Source organism: Ambystoma mexicanum, chromosome 3q, assembly GCF_040938575.1.
Source record: "Ambystoma mexicanum isolate Mex_15411 chromosome 3q, UKY_AmexF1_1, whole genome shotgun sequence".
Classification (NCBI taxonomy): Eukaryota; Metazoa; Chordata; class Amphibia; order Caudata; family Ambystomatidae; genus Ambystoma; species Ambystoma mexicanum.
Window position 1 is genome coordinate 302,784,760 of NC_090926.1, and position 18,757 is coordinate 302,803,516.

At 45.4% G+C, this 18,757-nt stretch overlaps 1 protein-coding gene across 3 annotated transcripts in view; it reads left to right on the forward strand.

Moving 5' to 3' along the window:
* Positions 1 to 18,757, forward strand: part of KMT2D (lysine methyltransferase 2D) — a 2,224,302-nt gene that overhangs the window by 687,386 nt on the left and 1,518,159 nt on the right. For all 3 annotated transcript variants that reach the window (XM_069653836.1, XM_069653837.1, XM_069653838.1), the window contains exon 18: positions 7,048 to 7,157. In XM_069653836.1, the coding sequence (XP_069509937.1) occupies positions 7,048 to 7,157 (110 nt within the window). The remainder of the gene's footprint in view (positions 1 to 7,047; positions 7,158 to 18,757) is intronic.

Below are 18,757 nucleotides of genomic sequence, written 5' to 3' on the forward strand. Positions count from 1 at the left end.
GCATGGCTCCTGAGGTCATAGAGTTTGGACATCTCAATTTGCCACAGAGGTGTATGGACATCCTAAAGGAATTTAGGAAACCAAACACAAGGCACTGTTACTTTGACAAGTGGAAGAGGTTCGTTATCTGGTGCCAGAGTAGACAAATCAACCCGGTTGATTGCACTCCTTCCACTATTGTTACATACATGCTCCACCTGCTAGATGCAGGATTGGTTTTTAACTCACTGAAAGTACACCTGGCAGCCCTGTCGGCTTAAACCACTTCCCATAGCAAGGTTTCATGGTGGAAAGTACCAGTAGTTAAAGCCTTCATGGAAGGAGTAAAGAGACTTCACCCTCCCATTTCAAACCCACCACCAGGGTGGGACCTTAATGTGGTGCTAGCCAAGCTCATGGGCCCCCCTTTCGAACCCATGCATAAAAGCGGTCTCAAACACCTGACTTATAAAACGGCCTTCTTTGTAGCTATTACTTCTATAAGAAGGGTCAGTGAAATTCAGGCTCTGTCAGTGCAGGATCCCTTCTTTACTGTCCATAAAGACAAACTGGTTTTACGCACACACCCTAGGTTCTCACCTAAATTTATATCAAAATTCCATGTAAACCAGTCCATCGAGCTTCCGGCTTTCTTCCAGGACCCGCAAAGCTCGGCTGAGGTGAAACTACACACCCTAGATGTGCGTAGGGCGGTCCTCTACTATGTAAATAAAACCAGACCGCTAAGAAAAACAGATCAACTGTTTGTCTCCGTAGCTACAGGCAGAGAGGGGGATCGCGTCTCTAAAGGTGCCATCTCGAAGTGGATTATTAACTGTATCTAGCTGTGTTACTCACTCTCTGAAAAAAACTCTGCCTTTCACGCCAAGGGCCCACTCTACTAGAGGCATTGGGGCCACTCTGGCTTTCATTGCAAATGTACCCCTTGACACCATTTGCAAAGCAGCTACTTGGAGCTCTATTCACACTTTTACTCAGCATTACTGCATTGACACCCATTCCAAGACAGATACACAAGTGGGACAAGCGGTTCTAAGACATTTATTTGCTCATGACCCTTCTCACATCCCACCTCCTTCAGGTACTGCTCGCTAATCTATGCACAGCATGTGATCTAAGCAGATTCCACAAGCCTCAGAAGGGATACATTACTCATCGTAATCGTATTTCTGATGCTTGTATCTGCTTAGATTCACATGCGACCCACCCTTCCTCCCCTCTGAGAGAAGGCGCATGATTGCTTGTAGTCTTACCTTTCTGTCTATCTGCTTGGATTATCTGTACTCGCGCTACTCCTCATGCTACCTCATGTCAGAAAAAATACAACCTGAGGATCCTAGACGCGTGAGGGATCTTGGGTACAGTGGACGTCACACTAGGGATAGTATTACTGGCACGCCCTGTGTCGACGCCCATTTTCGAGTTTCAAAAAACAAACTGTAATACTCCGCAGCTTCCACTAGGCCTCTCTTTAGTAATGAAAACATAAGTCACCAGCTGGAACACAAGGGGTTCTAGTTCCTTTAGGAACAATGAGACGAGAGCTTTGCTTTTTGGGGGCAGTGACGTGATTTTACTACAGGAAACTTGGCTAGTTAACACACCGGATATTGAGGGTTTCAATTTGGTAATACAGCCAGCAATAAGCCAAGTGAAGACCAATGGGAGGGGACTATTAATAGCCCGTAGAGGGGTATGGTTAAAGAAATAACAATCGCCTGTACACAAGAAGGGATTCTTGTAGTAATGGCAGTCACGCCCTCAAACGGCTCACATTCAAAAAAGATCATAAATCTATATTGGAACCCGGCTAGGGAAAACTGCTAGAATATCTTGATTAAGTCTCTGCTGTTCTTAGTGAAGTCAAGCTGTCTCATCCCGAGGCATTCATTGTTGTAGCAGGGGATTTAAATTCACAATGCTTTCGAATTAATTATAAAGGTGGTAGAAGGTGGTTACATTTCTTTGACTGGGACCTAAAGCTCTTGAATGGCTCAATAGAAGGGGATGTCCCGCCCGCCACTACATGGAGGGGGAAACACAGAATCAACCTTGGACTAGGTCTTTCTATCTTCAAACTGGTTCGGGAAATGCACAAACTTCTCAGGTAAGGAAGGGGCTACTAGCGACCATAAGCGATTGGAAACCGAAATAAGCTGGCACACCAACAACACAATAGAGTTATGGGACAACACGGGGGTGGTTAACACCCAGAAAAACCGTCTAGTTAAATACCACAGAGAAGGAGCTTGCCTCAATGATGATCTGGACAAATTCCATGTGTGGATGCTTCCTGAAGTTCTAGACAAAATTATAACCCACTCACCTTCCATGATTTCATATGGTCTATAGATTACCCACAGAACACGCAGATGGGTCGTCAGTGTGTATAAACACAATTTCGACGAAGCCATATTGGCAAAAAAGCGTGAAATATGCAGACTATTAAGAATAGCAAGGAAGGGGGCACAAAATAAATCTAGTCTTCTCGTAGCGACAAAAACAATTAAACAACTTTAGGAGTTGGTCCAGACATCATAGAGGGGGGCTACTGCCGAATGACGGTTAAGCAATGCTGCGTGCCTTGAGTAACAACTCTGCACGCAATTTCTGGTAGCTCATTAATAACCATAAAACTGACCAGAAAGTTTCTCAAATGAATAACGTGCCAGAGTCGAGTTAGTTGAATTATATGGGAGAAAAATATCAAAAACCACGAGGAGAGGCCTGCCTTCAGAGGGGTTGGAGGAAAATGGGGGCTAAGATTCGATAAGGGGGACATTCTAGATCTGATCAACAAATCTTCATCTAGATCAGCGGGATCGAGCTGCTTCACCTATCAAGTGCTTAAGGGGGAATGTGACCCTGTGGACACAAATCTTCTATACATTATTTAGGGGAATTGTAGACAAAAGAGCAATTTCCCCCTTCTTGGAAGTCAGCAATTATAGTGCCGATTATCAAGAAGGGGATTGTAAAAATCCAAGTAGCTATAGGCCAATCACGCTACTAGACTTAGAGCGAACTGTTAACCAGTCTCGTACTAAGAGAACTTAAAACCTGGGGAAAAGAGGGCAACATACTTCCCAAACAGACTGGTTTCAGAAGAGGCCACTCAACATCATTGAATGGCCTAATACTTGCCTCACTAATAAATAACAAAGACAAAAACAATGCAGGTAGACTTTATGGAGCGTTCATTGACTTGTCGAGTGCATTAGATTTGGTAAACCGTGACAGGTTTTGGTCTAAGCTGGAGCAGAAAGGGGCACGGAAAACATTGATGAATGTTCTTGTAAGTCTTCATGAAGGTAACGCAGCCAGAGTCCGGCTTAATGTGGAAGGCCATCTATCATATTACATAAGTGTAAACAGGGGAGTCGGACAAGGCTGCATGGTGGCTCCATTTCTCTTTAAGTTCTACCTGGCAGGTTTTGGTCAGGCAATAGATTCAGCAGCACTGGCAAGCAGAAAGTTGGGTTCTCTGGCTATTAAATGGCTCATGTACGCAGACGATATTGTCTTGTTAGACAGGACACCAGTAGGTTTGCAAAGACTTCTGGGAGCACTTGACCTGTATATGAAAGGAAATGATCTAGTCATTAACCCGGAGAAATCAAGGGTTGTAATCTTTGGAGAAAGGGGTGCACGAGGAGCCGGGTTCCCCTGGACAATAGGTCTGTTAATTCCTGTGGACAAGTAAGTAGTATACCTTGGTTATACTTTGCACGCGGTTCCTACAATAGGGAAGCAGTACGCAGAAATATTGGCCAAGTGCACACAGTTAATGGCTCAAATGAAGATGATCTTGGGCCTTTACTGCAAATTCTCCATTCTGCCAATAATAAAGTTCTACATTGCAAAAATTATTCCAGTGTTACTCTATGGAATCAAGGCTAAACCCCTTCTCTGGTCTATGGATTGGCAAAAAGTAGATGGCAACTCTAAGGTATGAGCTAGGCTTAAGATCGCCGAAGATCCTAGTTGATTGGAAACTGCTTTCTCTGTTTAGAACAATAATTGTGCCAATGACAAATATGCTTTATGAAGATCTTTTGGACCAATTGAATGCAAACTCGTCCTTAACCTTAAGAGAACTTAAAAAAATAGCAGAAGAAATCTGGCCTATTCTGAGCAAGTTAACCAGACATTGATTACTAACCCTCTGAAGGTTAAGAAAGCACTCACAATTAGAGATTGGATTACAACATCAGACACTGTGAGGGCTTCCTCGATTCCTGTCTCTTTTTTCAAGTATGGTAAAAAGCAGGGATATGTTCCAAGGTATTTAACGAAGTTCCCAGATGCTAAAGGAAGGAAGAACGTCTTGAGAATACGTCTGAACCTGATTAAAACTGTCTTGGTTCTGGCCAAATGGGGATTAACAGAGGGGGCTCGGACTCTGTGCCCCGAATGTACAGACCCAAGAGATCAGACGATTGAGCATATACTGAGATTCTGCAGGGGAACTTGGTACATCAGGGTTAAATACTTGGGGAGCTCAGTTAGGTCTATTGACCGCCTTTCATAAAGTACTTTTTGGGAAAGAATGACATCCGGGTATGAGACTAAACGGACATTAAATGTCATTAGTGTTACAGCATACAGGATTCATTGCGCGAGACTTTTGGTAATGTCACCGTTGTTAAAAAGGTTGTATTTATTTGTATTTTTTCATGTCATTTTTATTCGGATTAATTTCTTATGTGAATATTCTTCCTTTCCTTTTCATTTTAAAGATAATTTGTATTGAAATGATCTACTTGTATGATGAACCATTTCTTTTATGTAAGAAAGCTTGTGTAAAAAACCTAAAGTGGTTACATCACAATACATTTAAAAAAATGATAATAAACCACACAATGGTAGGAAAAAGTAAACCACTGCAACCAGCCATTCATTATAGAAGGGGGTACATAAAAATGTTACATGCAAAACTAGACAAAGGGAATACTAAGCAACCTCTCCCGTACCCTATTGTAAGATAGTGTGTGCTTGGTCTAGAAAGTTACAAAATGTAAGTAGTCAATTTCACTTCACTTCACTGCTCTTGGAAACAGTAGTTTCACCAAGAGAAGGTATTTAAACCTTTGGGAAATCTAAGAGCTCCCTGTGCCACTGCACTGATGGTGCTGTGTCACAATGTAAAGATGATGCCTATGGTGTTTGTCTGACTCCAAAGTCAAAAGAAACACAGAAAACACATAGAATAAAAAATATAAAGTCCCAAAGTTCAGCAAAAAGAGCTGGGGGTCTGTAAGGTGGGAGGAATTTAGCACTAAACTGAAAATTCTCCCTAACAGTGAGGGTAACCTAGACAATGTTACATGAGAATGTAGGATAAGGGGCTACTAGGTAACCCCCCCAGCACTCCACATAAGATGGTGTGTGCTGGACCTACAAAGAGAAAAGGTAAGTAAAGTCAATTTCACTTTACTATTCTTGGGAACAATAGTTCTCGCAAGAAAAGGTATTTAAACAAAGGATTTCCCTGTGATACTGCACTGACGGTGCTGTCACCAAACAAAGGTAGATGCCTATGTAGTTTGTCAGACTCCCAGAACGGTGCAAACACATAATCCTAGTCCGGTCAAAACAAGAGTGAGAATGTTCTCGCTCACTCCGGGGTTAAAATAAGTCCTCAAGTCCAGCAAAAGAGATGAGGCCTCGAAGGCTGAAGGGAATTGGCACAGAAATTCGAATTCTCCCTAAAAAAAGGCTCCTGGAGCTTTTGGCCGGATTTTTTGCGCAGCAGATGTTGCACTCTGTTATGAACACTCAACCCCTGGCATTGGGCTTCTGCAGCAACGGAGAGGCACAGCAAGTCGGGGATTGTGCCAAAGTGGAGTCTGGAGCTTCTCTGTCGATACAAAAAAGGTCACCACAGCAGCAGGGTTTCACCGATACTTCGAAGTCCAGGATTTTGCTGCAGGTTTTATTCACAATTTCTGCTTCGGATGTTGCTTCCAGTAGTCGACTCTTGCCTCTAGTCCGAAATCCCTGGCCTTTTAAGCAAGTTTCCCATTCATTCACAGCCCAGGCTGTCGATCACACAGCAGGGCGGCTGTCCTTTCAGGAGGGCCAACCAGCCAATCAGGACTAGTTTAGTTCAGGCTCTCCTAGAGATAAAGGACAGGGGAGTTTTGGGAACCTCCCTCACTTCCTGCCCTTCCAGACATACTGGAGCCAGGGGCAGGCTCAGGGCGGAAGCCAGCCAAAGGCAAAAGCCACAAAGTGCTGGAACCTGTCAACGCAGAGTAAAAGCCAAGAAAGGCCTCACGAACAGAAAATGGTGAAGAAAGATGGGGCCATTTTGACATAATTGACACCCCTGGGTGCTGTACTGCAGCTGGGGTTTCAGCCTGCGGTAAAAAAGCACACTGGTAGTAAAAATTAAACCACTGCCACTAGCCATTTAAAGTAGTGAGGGTAAAAAGAAATGTTATATGCGAAAGTAGGATAAGAGGCTACTGAGTAGCTCTGGAGCACTCCACAGAAGATGCTGTGTGCTGGACCTACAAAGAAAAAAGGTAAGCAAGCTCAATTTCACCTTACTATTCTTGGGAACAGTAGTTCACCCAAGAAAAAGTATATAACCCTTAAGAGAAATCCAAAGGACTTCTCATTGACGCTGCACTGAGGGAGCTGTGTCACTATACAAAAAGCAGATGCCGATGGAGTTTGTCAGACTCCAAAAACAGTGACAACTTAAAATCCTGATCAGGGAAAAACACATGAGGGAGTGAGAAAAAGTACCCACTCACTCAGGAGTTAAAATTAAAGTTTCAAGTGCAGCAAAAGAACTGGGGGTCTCTAAGGTGGGAGGAATTAGCACCGACATGTACTTTCTCCCTAATACCACTGAATCAAGACTTAGGAACCAATGATGACGGAGGGATTTGGGGAGGGTGGGCATTCGGGGGGAGGTGCAGGGATGTTCCATGTCCCCCAAAATACGGGCTTTTAAGCCACAATTCCCATTTTTGAGATTCTAAGGTGGTTTATCCCATTACTGTGTATTGACTGGTCTCAATATTGTTTTTTCAGATGGCTCCATGCAGCGTGTGAAAATCTCTTCACTGAAGAGGAGGTAGAGGAAGCTGCTGATGATGGTTTTGACTGTGCTGCTTGCCAGCCATACATAATCAAACCTGTCGGTGAGTGTAAATGAAGAAGGTAGCATTGTTTTGGAATGATTTGTATAGCTGCTCGTCGAGGTGGCCTATTGCCTCGTGCCACATACATGTCCTTTCTCTGTTGAACACTATTAAAGGGATTTTTATTTGCCAGTTGGCACTGTACTATGTTGACAATTTACTATTTGAATTATAGTGGTTTGTTTTTCATCATGAAGTCATTTTGAGATTTGTAAACTTTTATTTATTCCATGCATTGGAGAGTAGCTAAACGGCATTGAAGGTGTTTTCTAATGCCTTATCCAAGAACAATGCAAATTTAGCCCAAGAAGTTGTGAATCGTCTCCAGCATGGGGTCTTGCATGGCTTCACATACTCGTGATTATTCCCCGTTAGGCTGGGAATCCTTGGTAAAAGTGAAAGCAGTTTAGCTTTAAACTAAAACTGCTAGTCTCCTTTATAGCTTATTGATATCTTTTGGGTCATACTGCCGTCAGCCAATGCCACTCATCCTCCTAAACTCCACTGCTGGGCATTTTCAGATTTTACCACACGTTTCTAGTGTAGGGATTCCTTGTGCTTCGCTCCTCTAACATCGATATGATAATCAACTTTCATGCAGTGACTACCAGCAGCGGGGACCTGCTGTCGCCGAAGATCTTTAATCCACAGTCCCAGGCTTGGGTCTAATCCTCAACACCTCAACCATGGCGGATGTCACAAAGAAATGCTGCTTCCGATCCCGTGAAAGCTGCGGCCTGTAGAATATTTTTAAGGATTGGCACCTCAAGTGCATTTACTGTCTTCATCATGACTATGATGCAAACGGATGCTTGATCCGTCAATCCTTTTCATCAAAGACTCTGGAAAAATGCCACTTGAGCTATGTGACATTGTTTGGGGCCTTTTTTTAAAGTCCTACTTGGAGGTCGGACTCTAGTAAACTATCCCAGTGGTTTATAGATCCCCCAACTCTGAGTATCAGTCTGTACTACTCAGACCTTGGTAAAGTGGCAGAGCAGTCAGGCTCATCTTGAGTGGAATATGTGAGCTGTAGGTAAGTACACTGAACCCAGTTGGTAATGCAGATCAAAGAAACAATTGCCCATACATTTATATTAAATAGATTTACTATATATACACACAAGAGTCACTGTTCAATACTTAGCATATTAAGCCAACACACATGTATACTTTACTATACTTTCAAAAGGCCGCCACTTAGCTGGTAGTTTCTGAAAGTGCACAATTGTACAGGAGTTGGACAGGTCTACCGTATTATCGATAATACCATCCCACAAAGTAATACCATAATTACATTTAGTCAGCATACACATATAAGATGGGGATTATTGGGAAAGAAAACAGTTGGTTAGTGTTATCATAGCAGAGCTTCAGGTTCTACAGGCAGTTTGCTTGCACAGGAAGTCCAAAATACAACCCTAGCTAAAAGGCAGTTCGGGAAGGCTTAGTCTTAAAAAGCAGCAGAAGTCAAAAGTCCCTGTGGATACTTTCTAGTGTCTAGGAAAGATGATGTAAGAAGAATTAACCAACGTTGGAGACCCTGTCAAAGGACTCGCCAAGGGACTCGAGCAGCGGCTTGAGTCGGAGGTCAAAGGGGCTTGTCCTGGAAACTTCTACGTACACTCCAATGCTCTAGAGCGACTTTCTGGAATACGGTAAGCAATGCCCTTTTCCCTATAGTACCTTGGGTTTGAAGAAAATCTTCATGGTGGTTGCTCTGTGATGTTGCAGCTTTTGAACTGACCTGGATTCCTTGGTCTAATGATGAAAGGCAGGACAATGGACGGAATCTCTGACCTGTAGTCTCGAGGGAGGACCTCTTGCACGGCTTTCATAAACTTCTTTGGTCACTCTGTGGTTTTGGCGCATTTTCTGCAACACCAACAAGGGATGCGATTTGCCTGGTCAATTTTCTTCGGTTCCTGCAGTCCTACACTCTGATGAGCGGGTCTGGGCGAGTTGGATTGGGTCTCTGTAGTGTCCTTGAGGGCTCAGCAAAGGTGTATACAGATTTGGCCTTTCCACGATGACGCACTCTGTGGCCAGCAGGTCTCCTGGTATTGGAGTTCCGCAGCTCTGGAAACTCACAGGACCTCCGGAGGTGGCTCAAATCAAAGTTCGTCTTGGGACTGGTTGTTCCCACCAGTCAATGGGAAGGAGTTGAACTGGGGTTACTCCCAGTTCTTTAAAATGGGTTAGCAATACCTTTAGGGATTGACGGTGGATGCAGAGTTTACTCAGACATCAATAATAGAAACAACTCAGGTAGTTGGCAAACAATACTGTTTTAATATCAATTATGTAAAACGGGGAGTACGAAGGACATCAACAGACATCCCCATCATGAGCTCGCTAAAGACTTCTCAAAGCATTTCATAAAAAATCACATTCTTATAGTAAATATTCGTCATTGATGATGTTAACCTGCGTATCACTACCGTCGTCCTACGTGGCAAACTACAAAAACCCTAATGGTGAGTATGATGGGTTCTACAAGGATCATCTAGGTATACGATCCATACTCGTTTAGGGCAGTGGAACAATGTGATTCGCTTCTTCGCATCAGTTGGGCCAACTAAGCACTTCCCTATAAATTTCACTATGAATGTCACTAAATTTCTGATGTTGGTTAATCTGCTTAAAATCACATGCTGTGCATATGGTCCGACATCCAGTGGTAACTGCTGAGTATTGCATCTCGACTTTCGAGAATCGAAAGGGTACATCGACGTGGGCGTGCCTGTAACACTATCCCTAACGTGATGTGTAGTGTACCCAAGATCCCACACGCGTCAAGGTCCCTCAGATTGTTTTTTTTTCCTCCCAGCATACTGGTCGCCTTGATGCAGAGCTCGTCAAAGACGTTGCTTATTGTCCCCTCGACCTTTGGTCGAATAGTTACATAAAATAATCAGATCACCCTATCCGTCCCTTATTTCGACGGCTGTTCCAGATCTCCGCTGCAGACCTGCAAAACTTCGATGGACGGTGATCCAGTCGGTGCTGCCGACCACGTGGCCGGGCCTTCCGCCAGCCTACACAGTAGGGAGAGTGGGGTCGGGGTGAACATTTCTATACAAACTGAGAATGCCTTTCCCTTTCCTTCCTCTTTCCCTTTCCTTCCTTCCTTTCCTTCCTCTTTCCCTTTCCTTCCTCTTTTTTCTTTTGGTCTTAGTCACTCTACCCATCCTCAGCTATGGAGAGGACTCATTTAGGTTTTGCCCCATTTGTAAGAGCAAATTTCCTTGGAATGAAAAGCACAGATGGTGTAACCGGTGCTTGCCCCTCGATCACAAAGAGGAAGGGTGTGCGGCTTGTAAGCTCCTCCGTCCTAAGACATTAAAGTAGCGTAGAGTCAAGAGGTGGGCGGCCTACGGCATGTCGAAGGCCGAGTTTTCTCCCGCTGCCGCCGCCACCGAATGTGACGGCGGCGAGAGTGACGATCAGACCTCCGAACCAGAGGTCGTTGACATTTCGACGGAACGCTCGCGTTCCGCATCATCTGTCCCCGGCCCCGCTAGCCACAGCCTAGGCACTGCTATGGGGAAGTCATACCCGGGTGACAAAGACAGACATGTACACGGCACTAAACGCACAACCCAAAGCCAATCTTTGGCCAAGTCAAAGACTTCAGCGCCCCAACGGGTACACTGGAAGCTCCAGCAGCAACCGCCGACCGTCAGGATCGGCAGCCTGCCCCGCAGCTGCATATGCGCCTGACGACCGGGCCATCTAAAACAAAGGGCGCTACCCCTAAAATATCAGGTTCCGTCGAGACACATCACAAGAAAGCATCCGGCGACAATAGGGTTCCGGTTCCGGCGAAGAGTGCGGTCGCTGAGGACAAGATCCCGGCAACGCGAATAAGGTGGCCACTGAAGACGAGGCCCTGGCTCCACTGAAAGACTCCCTCACAATCACTGGCTGAAGCTACGCGCCTCCTGTCTGCAGAGGACGTCGCCGATAGCCTAGCAAGGATTGTTTCCATCGATTCTCAGACAGCAGTCAAGGGATTCTTCAAGGCTTACGGAAAAGGCCAAGGATCCGCCGACATCCATGGATAGCCTAAGGGGAGTACTGTAACCAATCCAAGTCGAAATAGAGGCACAGGGATGTCCCACCTTTATTGGTCCCTCAGGAGGAGTTCTCTGAGGGCAAAGAAGGGTGGTCTTTGACGTTGAGACATAAATCTCAACGTTTTTCAATGGAAGAGCGTGTTCAGGACCCTTTTCCACCTCTAGACCATTCTAGGTCTTCAGTTTGGACTAGAGAAACATTTGAAAACTGCATGGAAAGGCTGGACAGGTTTGTGTACCGTTCAGAACCACGCACAACAAGAAGGCCACTGGATGAGAGCCCTTTGGACCCTGTAGCAAAATTCCCAAGGCTTTTTGACCCCTCTTTAGAAGAGGAGATTTACAACTATGACCTAACTGAAGAAGACATTCCTGCAGACACTCGGGATGAGGATAAATTCTCCAATCCTGAGGACATGCATGATCCCATTGAGGGCTGGGAGGAGAACCCGGATATGGGTGACCGTCAACCATGGCAGTCTCCAGATCCACAAGATCCGGATGCCCTATCTTTGGACTCTTCCCGCCCCCTCCTCCTGACCACCCCTACTAGACAACCCTCGCCAGTGGATGATCAATTGATGTTTAACGTCATGTTGCGTAAAGCAGCTGAACACTTTAAGATTGCCACAGAGGAAGCAGTCTCTGACGCTGACTTCATTGAGGACATCCTCAAGGAGAAGCCGCCGGCCAGCCAGGCTATTCCTCTCCTAAACTCAAATAAGAAACGTCTGGCTCCCTCCTTATCAAGACCTGCTCTCACACGAGATGTTAACCCAAGGATAGAGACACTCTTTCGTCCTTCTCCCTCAAACCCTCTGTATATCAGGGGTCACTCCACCCCAGACTCTCTGGTAGTGACTACTGCAAGAAAAAGGGCAGCGGTCCCTTTGGCAACCGGCAAGGCACACCCTGATGAGGAAGGTAAAGGACTTTACGTCCTTGGGAAGAGGGTCATGACCGCAGCAGCGTTCTCAACATGTATTGCCAACAGCACAACCTTATTGGCCAGCTACGCGGACGTGCAATGGGCCTTACTACAGGAAAGCCTACAGGAGGTTTCCGAACCTCTTGGAACCAGTCTCCTGACCAATCACTGAGGGCAGGCAAGTGAACCAAAGCATACTAAAGAACACTTTGGATTCTGCCGAGACGGCTGGTCGATCCCTGGCTCAGGGCACACTCCTGAAGAGACATGCCTAGCTAAGGAACTCTGGATTCAAGCCAGAGACGCAAGCATCCCTTATAAATAAACCCGTGGAAGAATCCAACCTGTTTGAAAAGGCGGTCGATGAGGCCCTCGAGACCTCAAAAAAGGAGCACGAAACCCTACACTCTGGACCAAATTACAGAGACCCTCCACAAGACGAGGATTTGGGACCAGACGACTTTTTCGTCGCCAACGCTTTCCTCATCAAGAAACACTCATAGAACCAGCGGATACACCACCCCCGTATCTCCAAAGGGGTCAGCGTCGTGGAAAAGCAAGGGGCCGGAACCCTACCCCCAGAGGTACTCCGGCCTCGGTTTCAAAATGACCCGAAGACTCTACAGACCAGTGGGTGCTAAAGACCATAGCCCACGGGTACTGTATAGAGTTCAACCGGTCCCCAACATTCAGACCTCCACGAGCAATAAGACTGACACCAGACCATCTTCGCTTACTTCTTCAAGAAGTCAAGACACTGCAATAGAAAGGAGCCATAGAAATCGTACCTCTGTCACAGGTAAAAGAAGATATTTATTCAGTGTACTTCCTTGTACCCAAAAAGGATTTAACCAAGCGCCCTGGTTTAGATCTGCACCCAGCGGACAAATTTGTAAAGCCACAAAGGTTCTGCATGGTCACTCTGTAGGAAGTAAATCCCCTGCTATCAAAGGGGGATTACATGGCAACATTGGACATGAAAGTTGCACACTTTCATATTTCAATGTTGCCAGCGCACAGAATATACTTCAGATTTATGATACAAGACGAGCACTATCAATTCAAGGTACTACCCTTCGACATAGCATCTGCACCAAGGGTATTTACAAAGGTACTAGCGGTGGCAGCAGTAAATCTGCGCAAGCAATCCATCCCGGTCAATGATTACCTAGGCGACTGGCTCATAAGGGGACTCTTATGAAACAGGTCTGTCAAATAACCAAAAGACGATAGATCTTTTATTCACTCTGGGATTCTCTATCAACGAGAAAAAATCCAGCCTACACCCCATTAAGGTCAAACAGTTCCTAGGGGCTCTAATTCGAACAAAGGAAGGTCTCCTCTTCCCCTCCAACAAGAGGGTTCAAAACATGTTTCAAAGCCAGTCGAGAGGTGACGGTACGCAAGGCCATGTGACTGCTAGGAATGATGGCGTCATGTATCTACTTGGTTCCTCATGTGCGCTTGCGCCCAATGCAAGAGTGGCTCAATAGCCAGTGGTGTCAGGCCAGTGGACAGTGGTTGTCTCGCCGGCCCTCGTTCTCTCGCTACGGTGGTGGTCGAGGGAGAACCTCTTGAAGGGGAAATCCTTCACCATCCCCCGCAGTGGAAGCCACTCTAACTACAGACACGTCTCTCACAGGGTGGGGAGCTCACCTGCTTCAGCAAACAGCGCAGAGAGTTTGGTCATCAGACATAGCATCCAACCACATAAAACTGTTGGCAGTGTTCAAAGTACTAAAAGCTTTCCGAACACAACTGCAGGGGAAGACGATCCTGATCCTCAGACAGCACCACGGCCATGTACTATCTGAACAAACAAGGGGGCATTCGCTCTCCAGGGCTGTCCGAACTGTCCCAGAACATTTGGAAGTGGTCTCTCAAACGGAACGTGTTCCTGTTATCACAACATGTTCCAGGGGAACTCTATCTTCTCGCGGACATACTCAGCAAAGACTTCCCGTTGCCCATGGAGTACGAATGGTGATTACAGAGACATCGTCTCCAATGTTTTCGCAGAATGGGGCTACCCAGAGATCGATTTGGTCGCAACTCTGGAGAACGCTCAATGCCAAGATTACGCCTCCAGGTACCCCCAGAACCGTTCCAAGGGGAACGGACTCTGGATGACATGGTTCTGGGAAATTTGGCTACGCTTTTCCCTCGACTCCCCTTCTCAACAAGATAGTGCACAAGATGCACCAGGAACCAGTCACAATGATACTGGGGGCCCCCGTGTGGGCCTGCCAACCCTCGTCGCTCATCTGGAGATGTCCCTGTCGCCTCCAGTCAAACTGCCTTGCCCGTACAACATGTTGTCGCAAGACAGAGGGGAGACGCTTCACCCATGCCCGCAGACATTGAATTTAGCGGCCTGGCTCCTGAGGTCATAGAGTTTGGGCACCTGCAGCTCCCTCAGAGATGTATGGACATTCTCAGGGATGCAAGAAAACCGAACACTAGATATTGCTATTCCAGTAAATGGAAACCGTTTGACATCTGGTGCAACTCTTAAGAGCATTAACCCGATTAACTGCTCTCCCACACACATTGTTTTGTACCTAACTCATCTACTTGACTCCGGCCTGGTCTTTAACTCTCTAAAGGTTCACTTATCTGCGCTTTCAGCCTACACTACATCACAACAGAAAGTTTCATGGTGGAAGATACCAGTTATTAAGGCTTTTATTGAGGGAGTGAAAAGAATTCACCTGCCCATTTCTAACCCGGCTCCCGGATGGGACCTAAACGTGGTGTTGACTAAGCTTATGGGCGCCCCTTTTGAGTCCATGCACAAAGCAAGTCTTAAAGATCTGCCCTATAAGACTGCCTTTTTAATAGCTATTACCTCCATTAGGAGAGTAAGTGAACTACAAGTGCTCTATATCCTAGATCCCTTCGTAACAGTTCACAAAGATAAGGTGGTTCTACGCACTCACCCTAGGTTCGCGCCCAAATTCATTTCCAAGTTCCATGTGAACCAATCGATAGAACTGCCAACGTTCTTTTAAAATCCTTCAAGCCTGGGAGAACCCTGCACACACTGGATGTACGCAGAGCTGTCATGTTCTACATGGAAAGAACTCGACCACTATGAAAGAAAAATCAGTTTTTCGTTTCAGTGGCGGCAGGAAGAGAAGGACAGTCTCCAAATCCACTATCTATAGGTGGATTGTCAAATGCATCACACTCTGCTACAGTCTTGCTAAGAGAGGGCTGCCCTTCAAGCCTAGAGCACATTTTACTCAAGGCACTGGGGCGTCAATAGCATTCATTGCAAATGTTCCCCTTGAGTCCATTTGCAAAGCGGCAACCTGGAGTTCTGTACACACCTTTACAAAACAGTATTGCCTAGACATTCATTCTAGGTCTGATTCTCAGGTGGGACAGACAGTACTAAGACATCTTTTCACTACTGTTCCTTCTCACAACCCACCTACAACTCCGGGTACTGCTTGCTAGTCTGTGCACAGCATGTGATTGTAAGCAGATTAACAAACATCAGAAGATGTGCATTACTTACCGTAAAAGCATTTCTGATGGCTGTATCTGCTTAGATTCATATGCGCCCACCCATCCTCCCCGCTCGGATGGAAGGGACATAGACGTCTTACCACTTCCTCTCTTTTCTGTACTCACTGAAGGTAGTCATAAGGCTCCCTCTTGACAGAAAAAATGCAATCGGACGGACCTCGGCGCGTGAGGGATCTTGGGTACACTACACGTCACGTTAGGGATAGTGTTACAGGCACGCCCATTTCGACGTCGCCTTTCGATTCTCGAAAGACGAGATGCAATACTCTGCGGTTACCACTGGATGTCGGACCATAGGCACAGAATGTGAATCTAAGCAGATACAACCATCAGAAATGCTTTTACATGAGTAATGCATATCATACAACGTCTAATTGGCTACACAACTAGAAGACCCTTGATCATGTGGTCCTCTATTATTGGTTACTTTTCACCCTCCGTCTTACCTTCCCAACCTACGTTGGTAGTATGCAGGCTGAGAGCTCAGGTGCAGATGAGCTAGTCTTAACCATAGCTTCTCACCGACTAGCATATCCATCCATCACCTCAGCGCTCCACTGTCAATTAGGTCTTTGAACTCGGCCTTGAACATGTTCTTTGCTCTGGGGAATTCAGGGAGTGAAGGCACACTCTTCCCTTGTGCGTGGTTGTGACCATCATGCTCATCCAACTTCTCCCCCCGTGACTAAAGACCACAAAATTGAGCTTTCAGTTTATTAAAATGCTATTCTTTAATAGACCTCTGACGTAGTCCTGTTTTTGTCCATGCCTTCTGAACAGGAGCTTCATTCTTTCACACAATTTGTATCCAATGTCGGCTCACCCCAGTCTGAAATGGCATTGCTTCTTGGCTCATCCAATCTCGCCTTTCTGAGTTTTCACCTGTAATTCACTTGTTTTCCAACTGCGACAAAAACGAAAACGCAGCCTTCCTTCTTTTGCTCAGTTTTGCTCTTGTACGTAGTAGGAACATCCATCCTTTACTGACCCCAATAAATATATATATATATATATATATATATATATATACGCTTCCCCTAATCTACTCACTATAAAGCTAGCCTTTAAGAATACTTCATCTACTTGAGTTTCTTTGCATGTGTACACGTGTGAAATATCTCGACATCTTGATTATGGCTGCAGCATAAATTTCTTCATCTTGGTCCCAAGATGTCCTGCATCTCGATACTTTCTTGATGCCTTATAGAATTGTCTGCATGCTCTCGTCTCTGCATCTCTTCTCTATACATCAGCTTTGCTCTGTATGACGGTGGTGATGTCACCATTCTTCATCTTACATTTGCTCTGTTTCTTCAGGGATTTTATTCAGATGACCATCGTATTGTCTCGTATGCAAGTATATTTTTCCAATGGGAACCTTGCCTCCCAGATTCTCCTAGGTATCGGTATTTCCTCTGGTACCGCACATGTTTCACACTCTGACATCCAACTTACAGGTGCTGTGGGCGAGATGGTTGAGGTGGGGGTACTGAACTCCTTCTCTACAGAGTCGTCCTCTTTGGAGTGCCTTTGTCGTAGAGAAAAAGGGGTCAGGACAGCAGTGGCCGCTTCAGTATTGCAAAGGATCTGCAGGCGTCGCTGGTAGTCTTCATCGTTTACGTCAGTTTCCAGTGGTCAACTTGCTGCTCACTCCAGGAGCCTCACCTTTAATGCAATTCCAGCGCTCACTCTCAGCAATTTACAGAACAGGCGTATGGCTGTCCAATCGGGACAGCCAGACCTGCCAGTGAGAGCTGGTTCTATTCAGGCACACAGACCAACGCGTAGACCTTATTTAGAAAACTAATAGTATTTCTAGGTAAGCCAGAACTTATCAAACACGTTTTAGTATAGGGCCCACCTATTCATGGGGAGTAAAACCATTAGTTACTTTCAGATTACTTTACAACAATTCAGGTTTAGTAGACACTGTCAGTTATGCAGTGACACTCAGTTAAGGAATCACATAATCAACCAACCCTGTCACCAGGATGCTTTTCTGAATGGTGGAATTATTTAGGATAACACAGTTGCACTTACTAGGTGAGTAAGACCTCTGGGTGTAATATACAATTTTCATGTCTCTGCTAATTCCCTTCAACCTTAGAGACCCCCAGTTATTTTGCTGGAATTTGAAACTTTTAATTTTTATCCTGGAGTGAGTGAGACCTTTTTCTCAATCTGTCGTATTTTTTTTTTTAATCTGATTTGGACTTTGCGTTTCTCCATATGCATCACCTTTTGCATTGTGACACATAGCACCTTAACTGCAGTGTCACAGAGAAGTCCTTTGAATTTCTCATAAGGTTTAAATACATTTGCTTTGGTAAACTACTGTTCCCAAAAGTGGATTTGACTTCACATGCCTTTTGTAACTTTGTAGACCCAGCACACACTATCTTGCATAGAGTGCTGGATGGGTTACTTAGTATCCCCTTTGTCTACTTTCTCATGTACCATTTTTGTCACCCTTTCTACAATTAATGGCTGCTGGCAGTGGTTTACTTTTTCCTATCATTGTGTGTTTCTACCGTGGGCTGCGTTCGCAGCTGCAGTACAGCACCCATGGGTGCCCATTTTTTTAAAATGGCCCTGGTCTTCTTTTTTCTTGTTGGAAAGGTCCTTCTTGAGATTTACTCTGCGTGCTATGTTATAACCCTACAGATCACATTGACCCCTCTTGTGATAAGCCTGGCTGCTCAGTCACTCTACCAATTTGTGTAGTACAGACTTATACCAAAGGTTTGGTTCCTATTGCCAAGAGGACAAGGCTGGTGCAGTCTCCCACAGGGTACTGCGTACAATCTTGCCTAACACCTAGGGACATGGTAAAATTGTTAACCAGTCAAAGCCAAAAGTTCTGGGGTTGACGCAGGTCAGGAAGAAGTATTATTGATATGAAAAGCTTTCCTAACATCCATCGATCAAGGTCCACCTGGCTGCCATATCCTGTTAGACATGGGCTCCAGGAGAGCGCTCTCTGGTAGAACAGGCTCGTTAAGGAAATTCCTCAAGAGTTGCTTCAAAACCTTCTTGCAAGTGAAAGCTCCTGCCCTAAC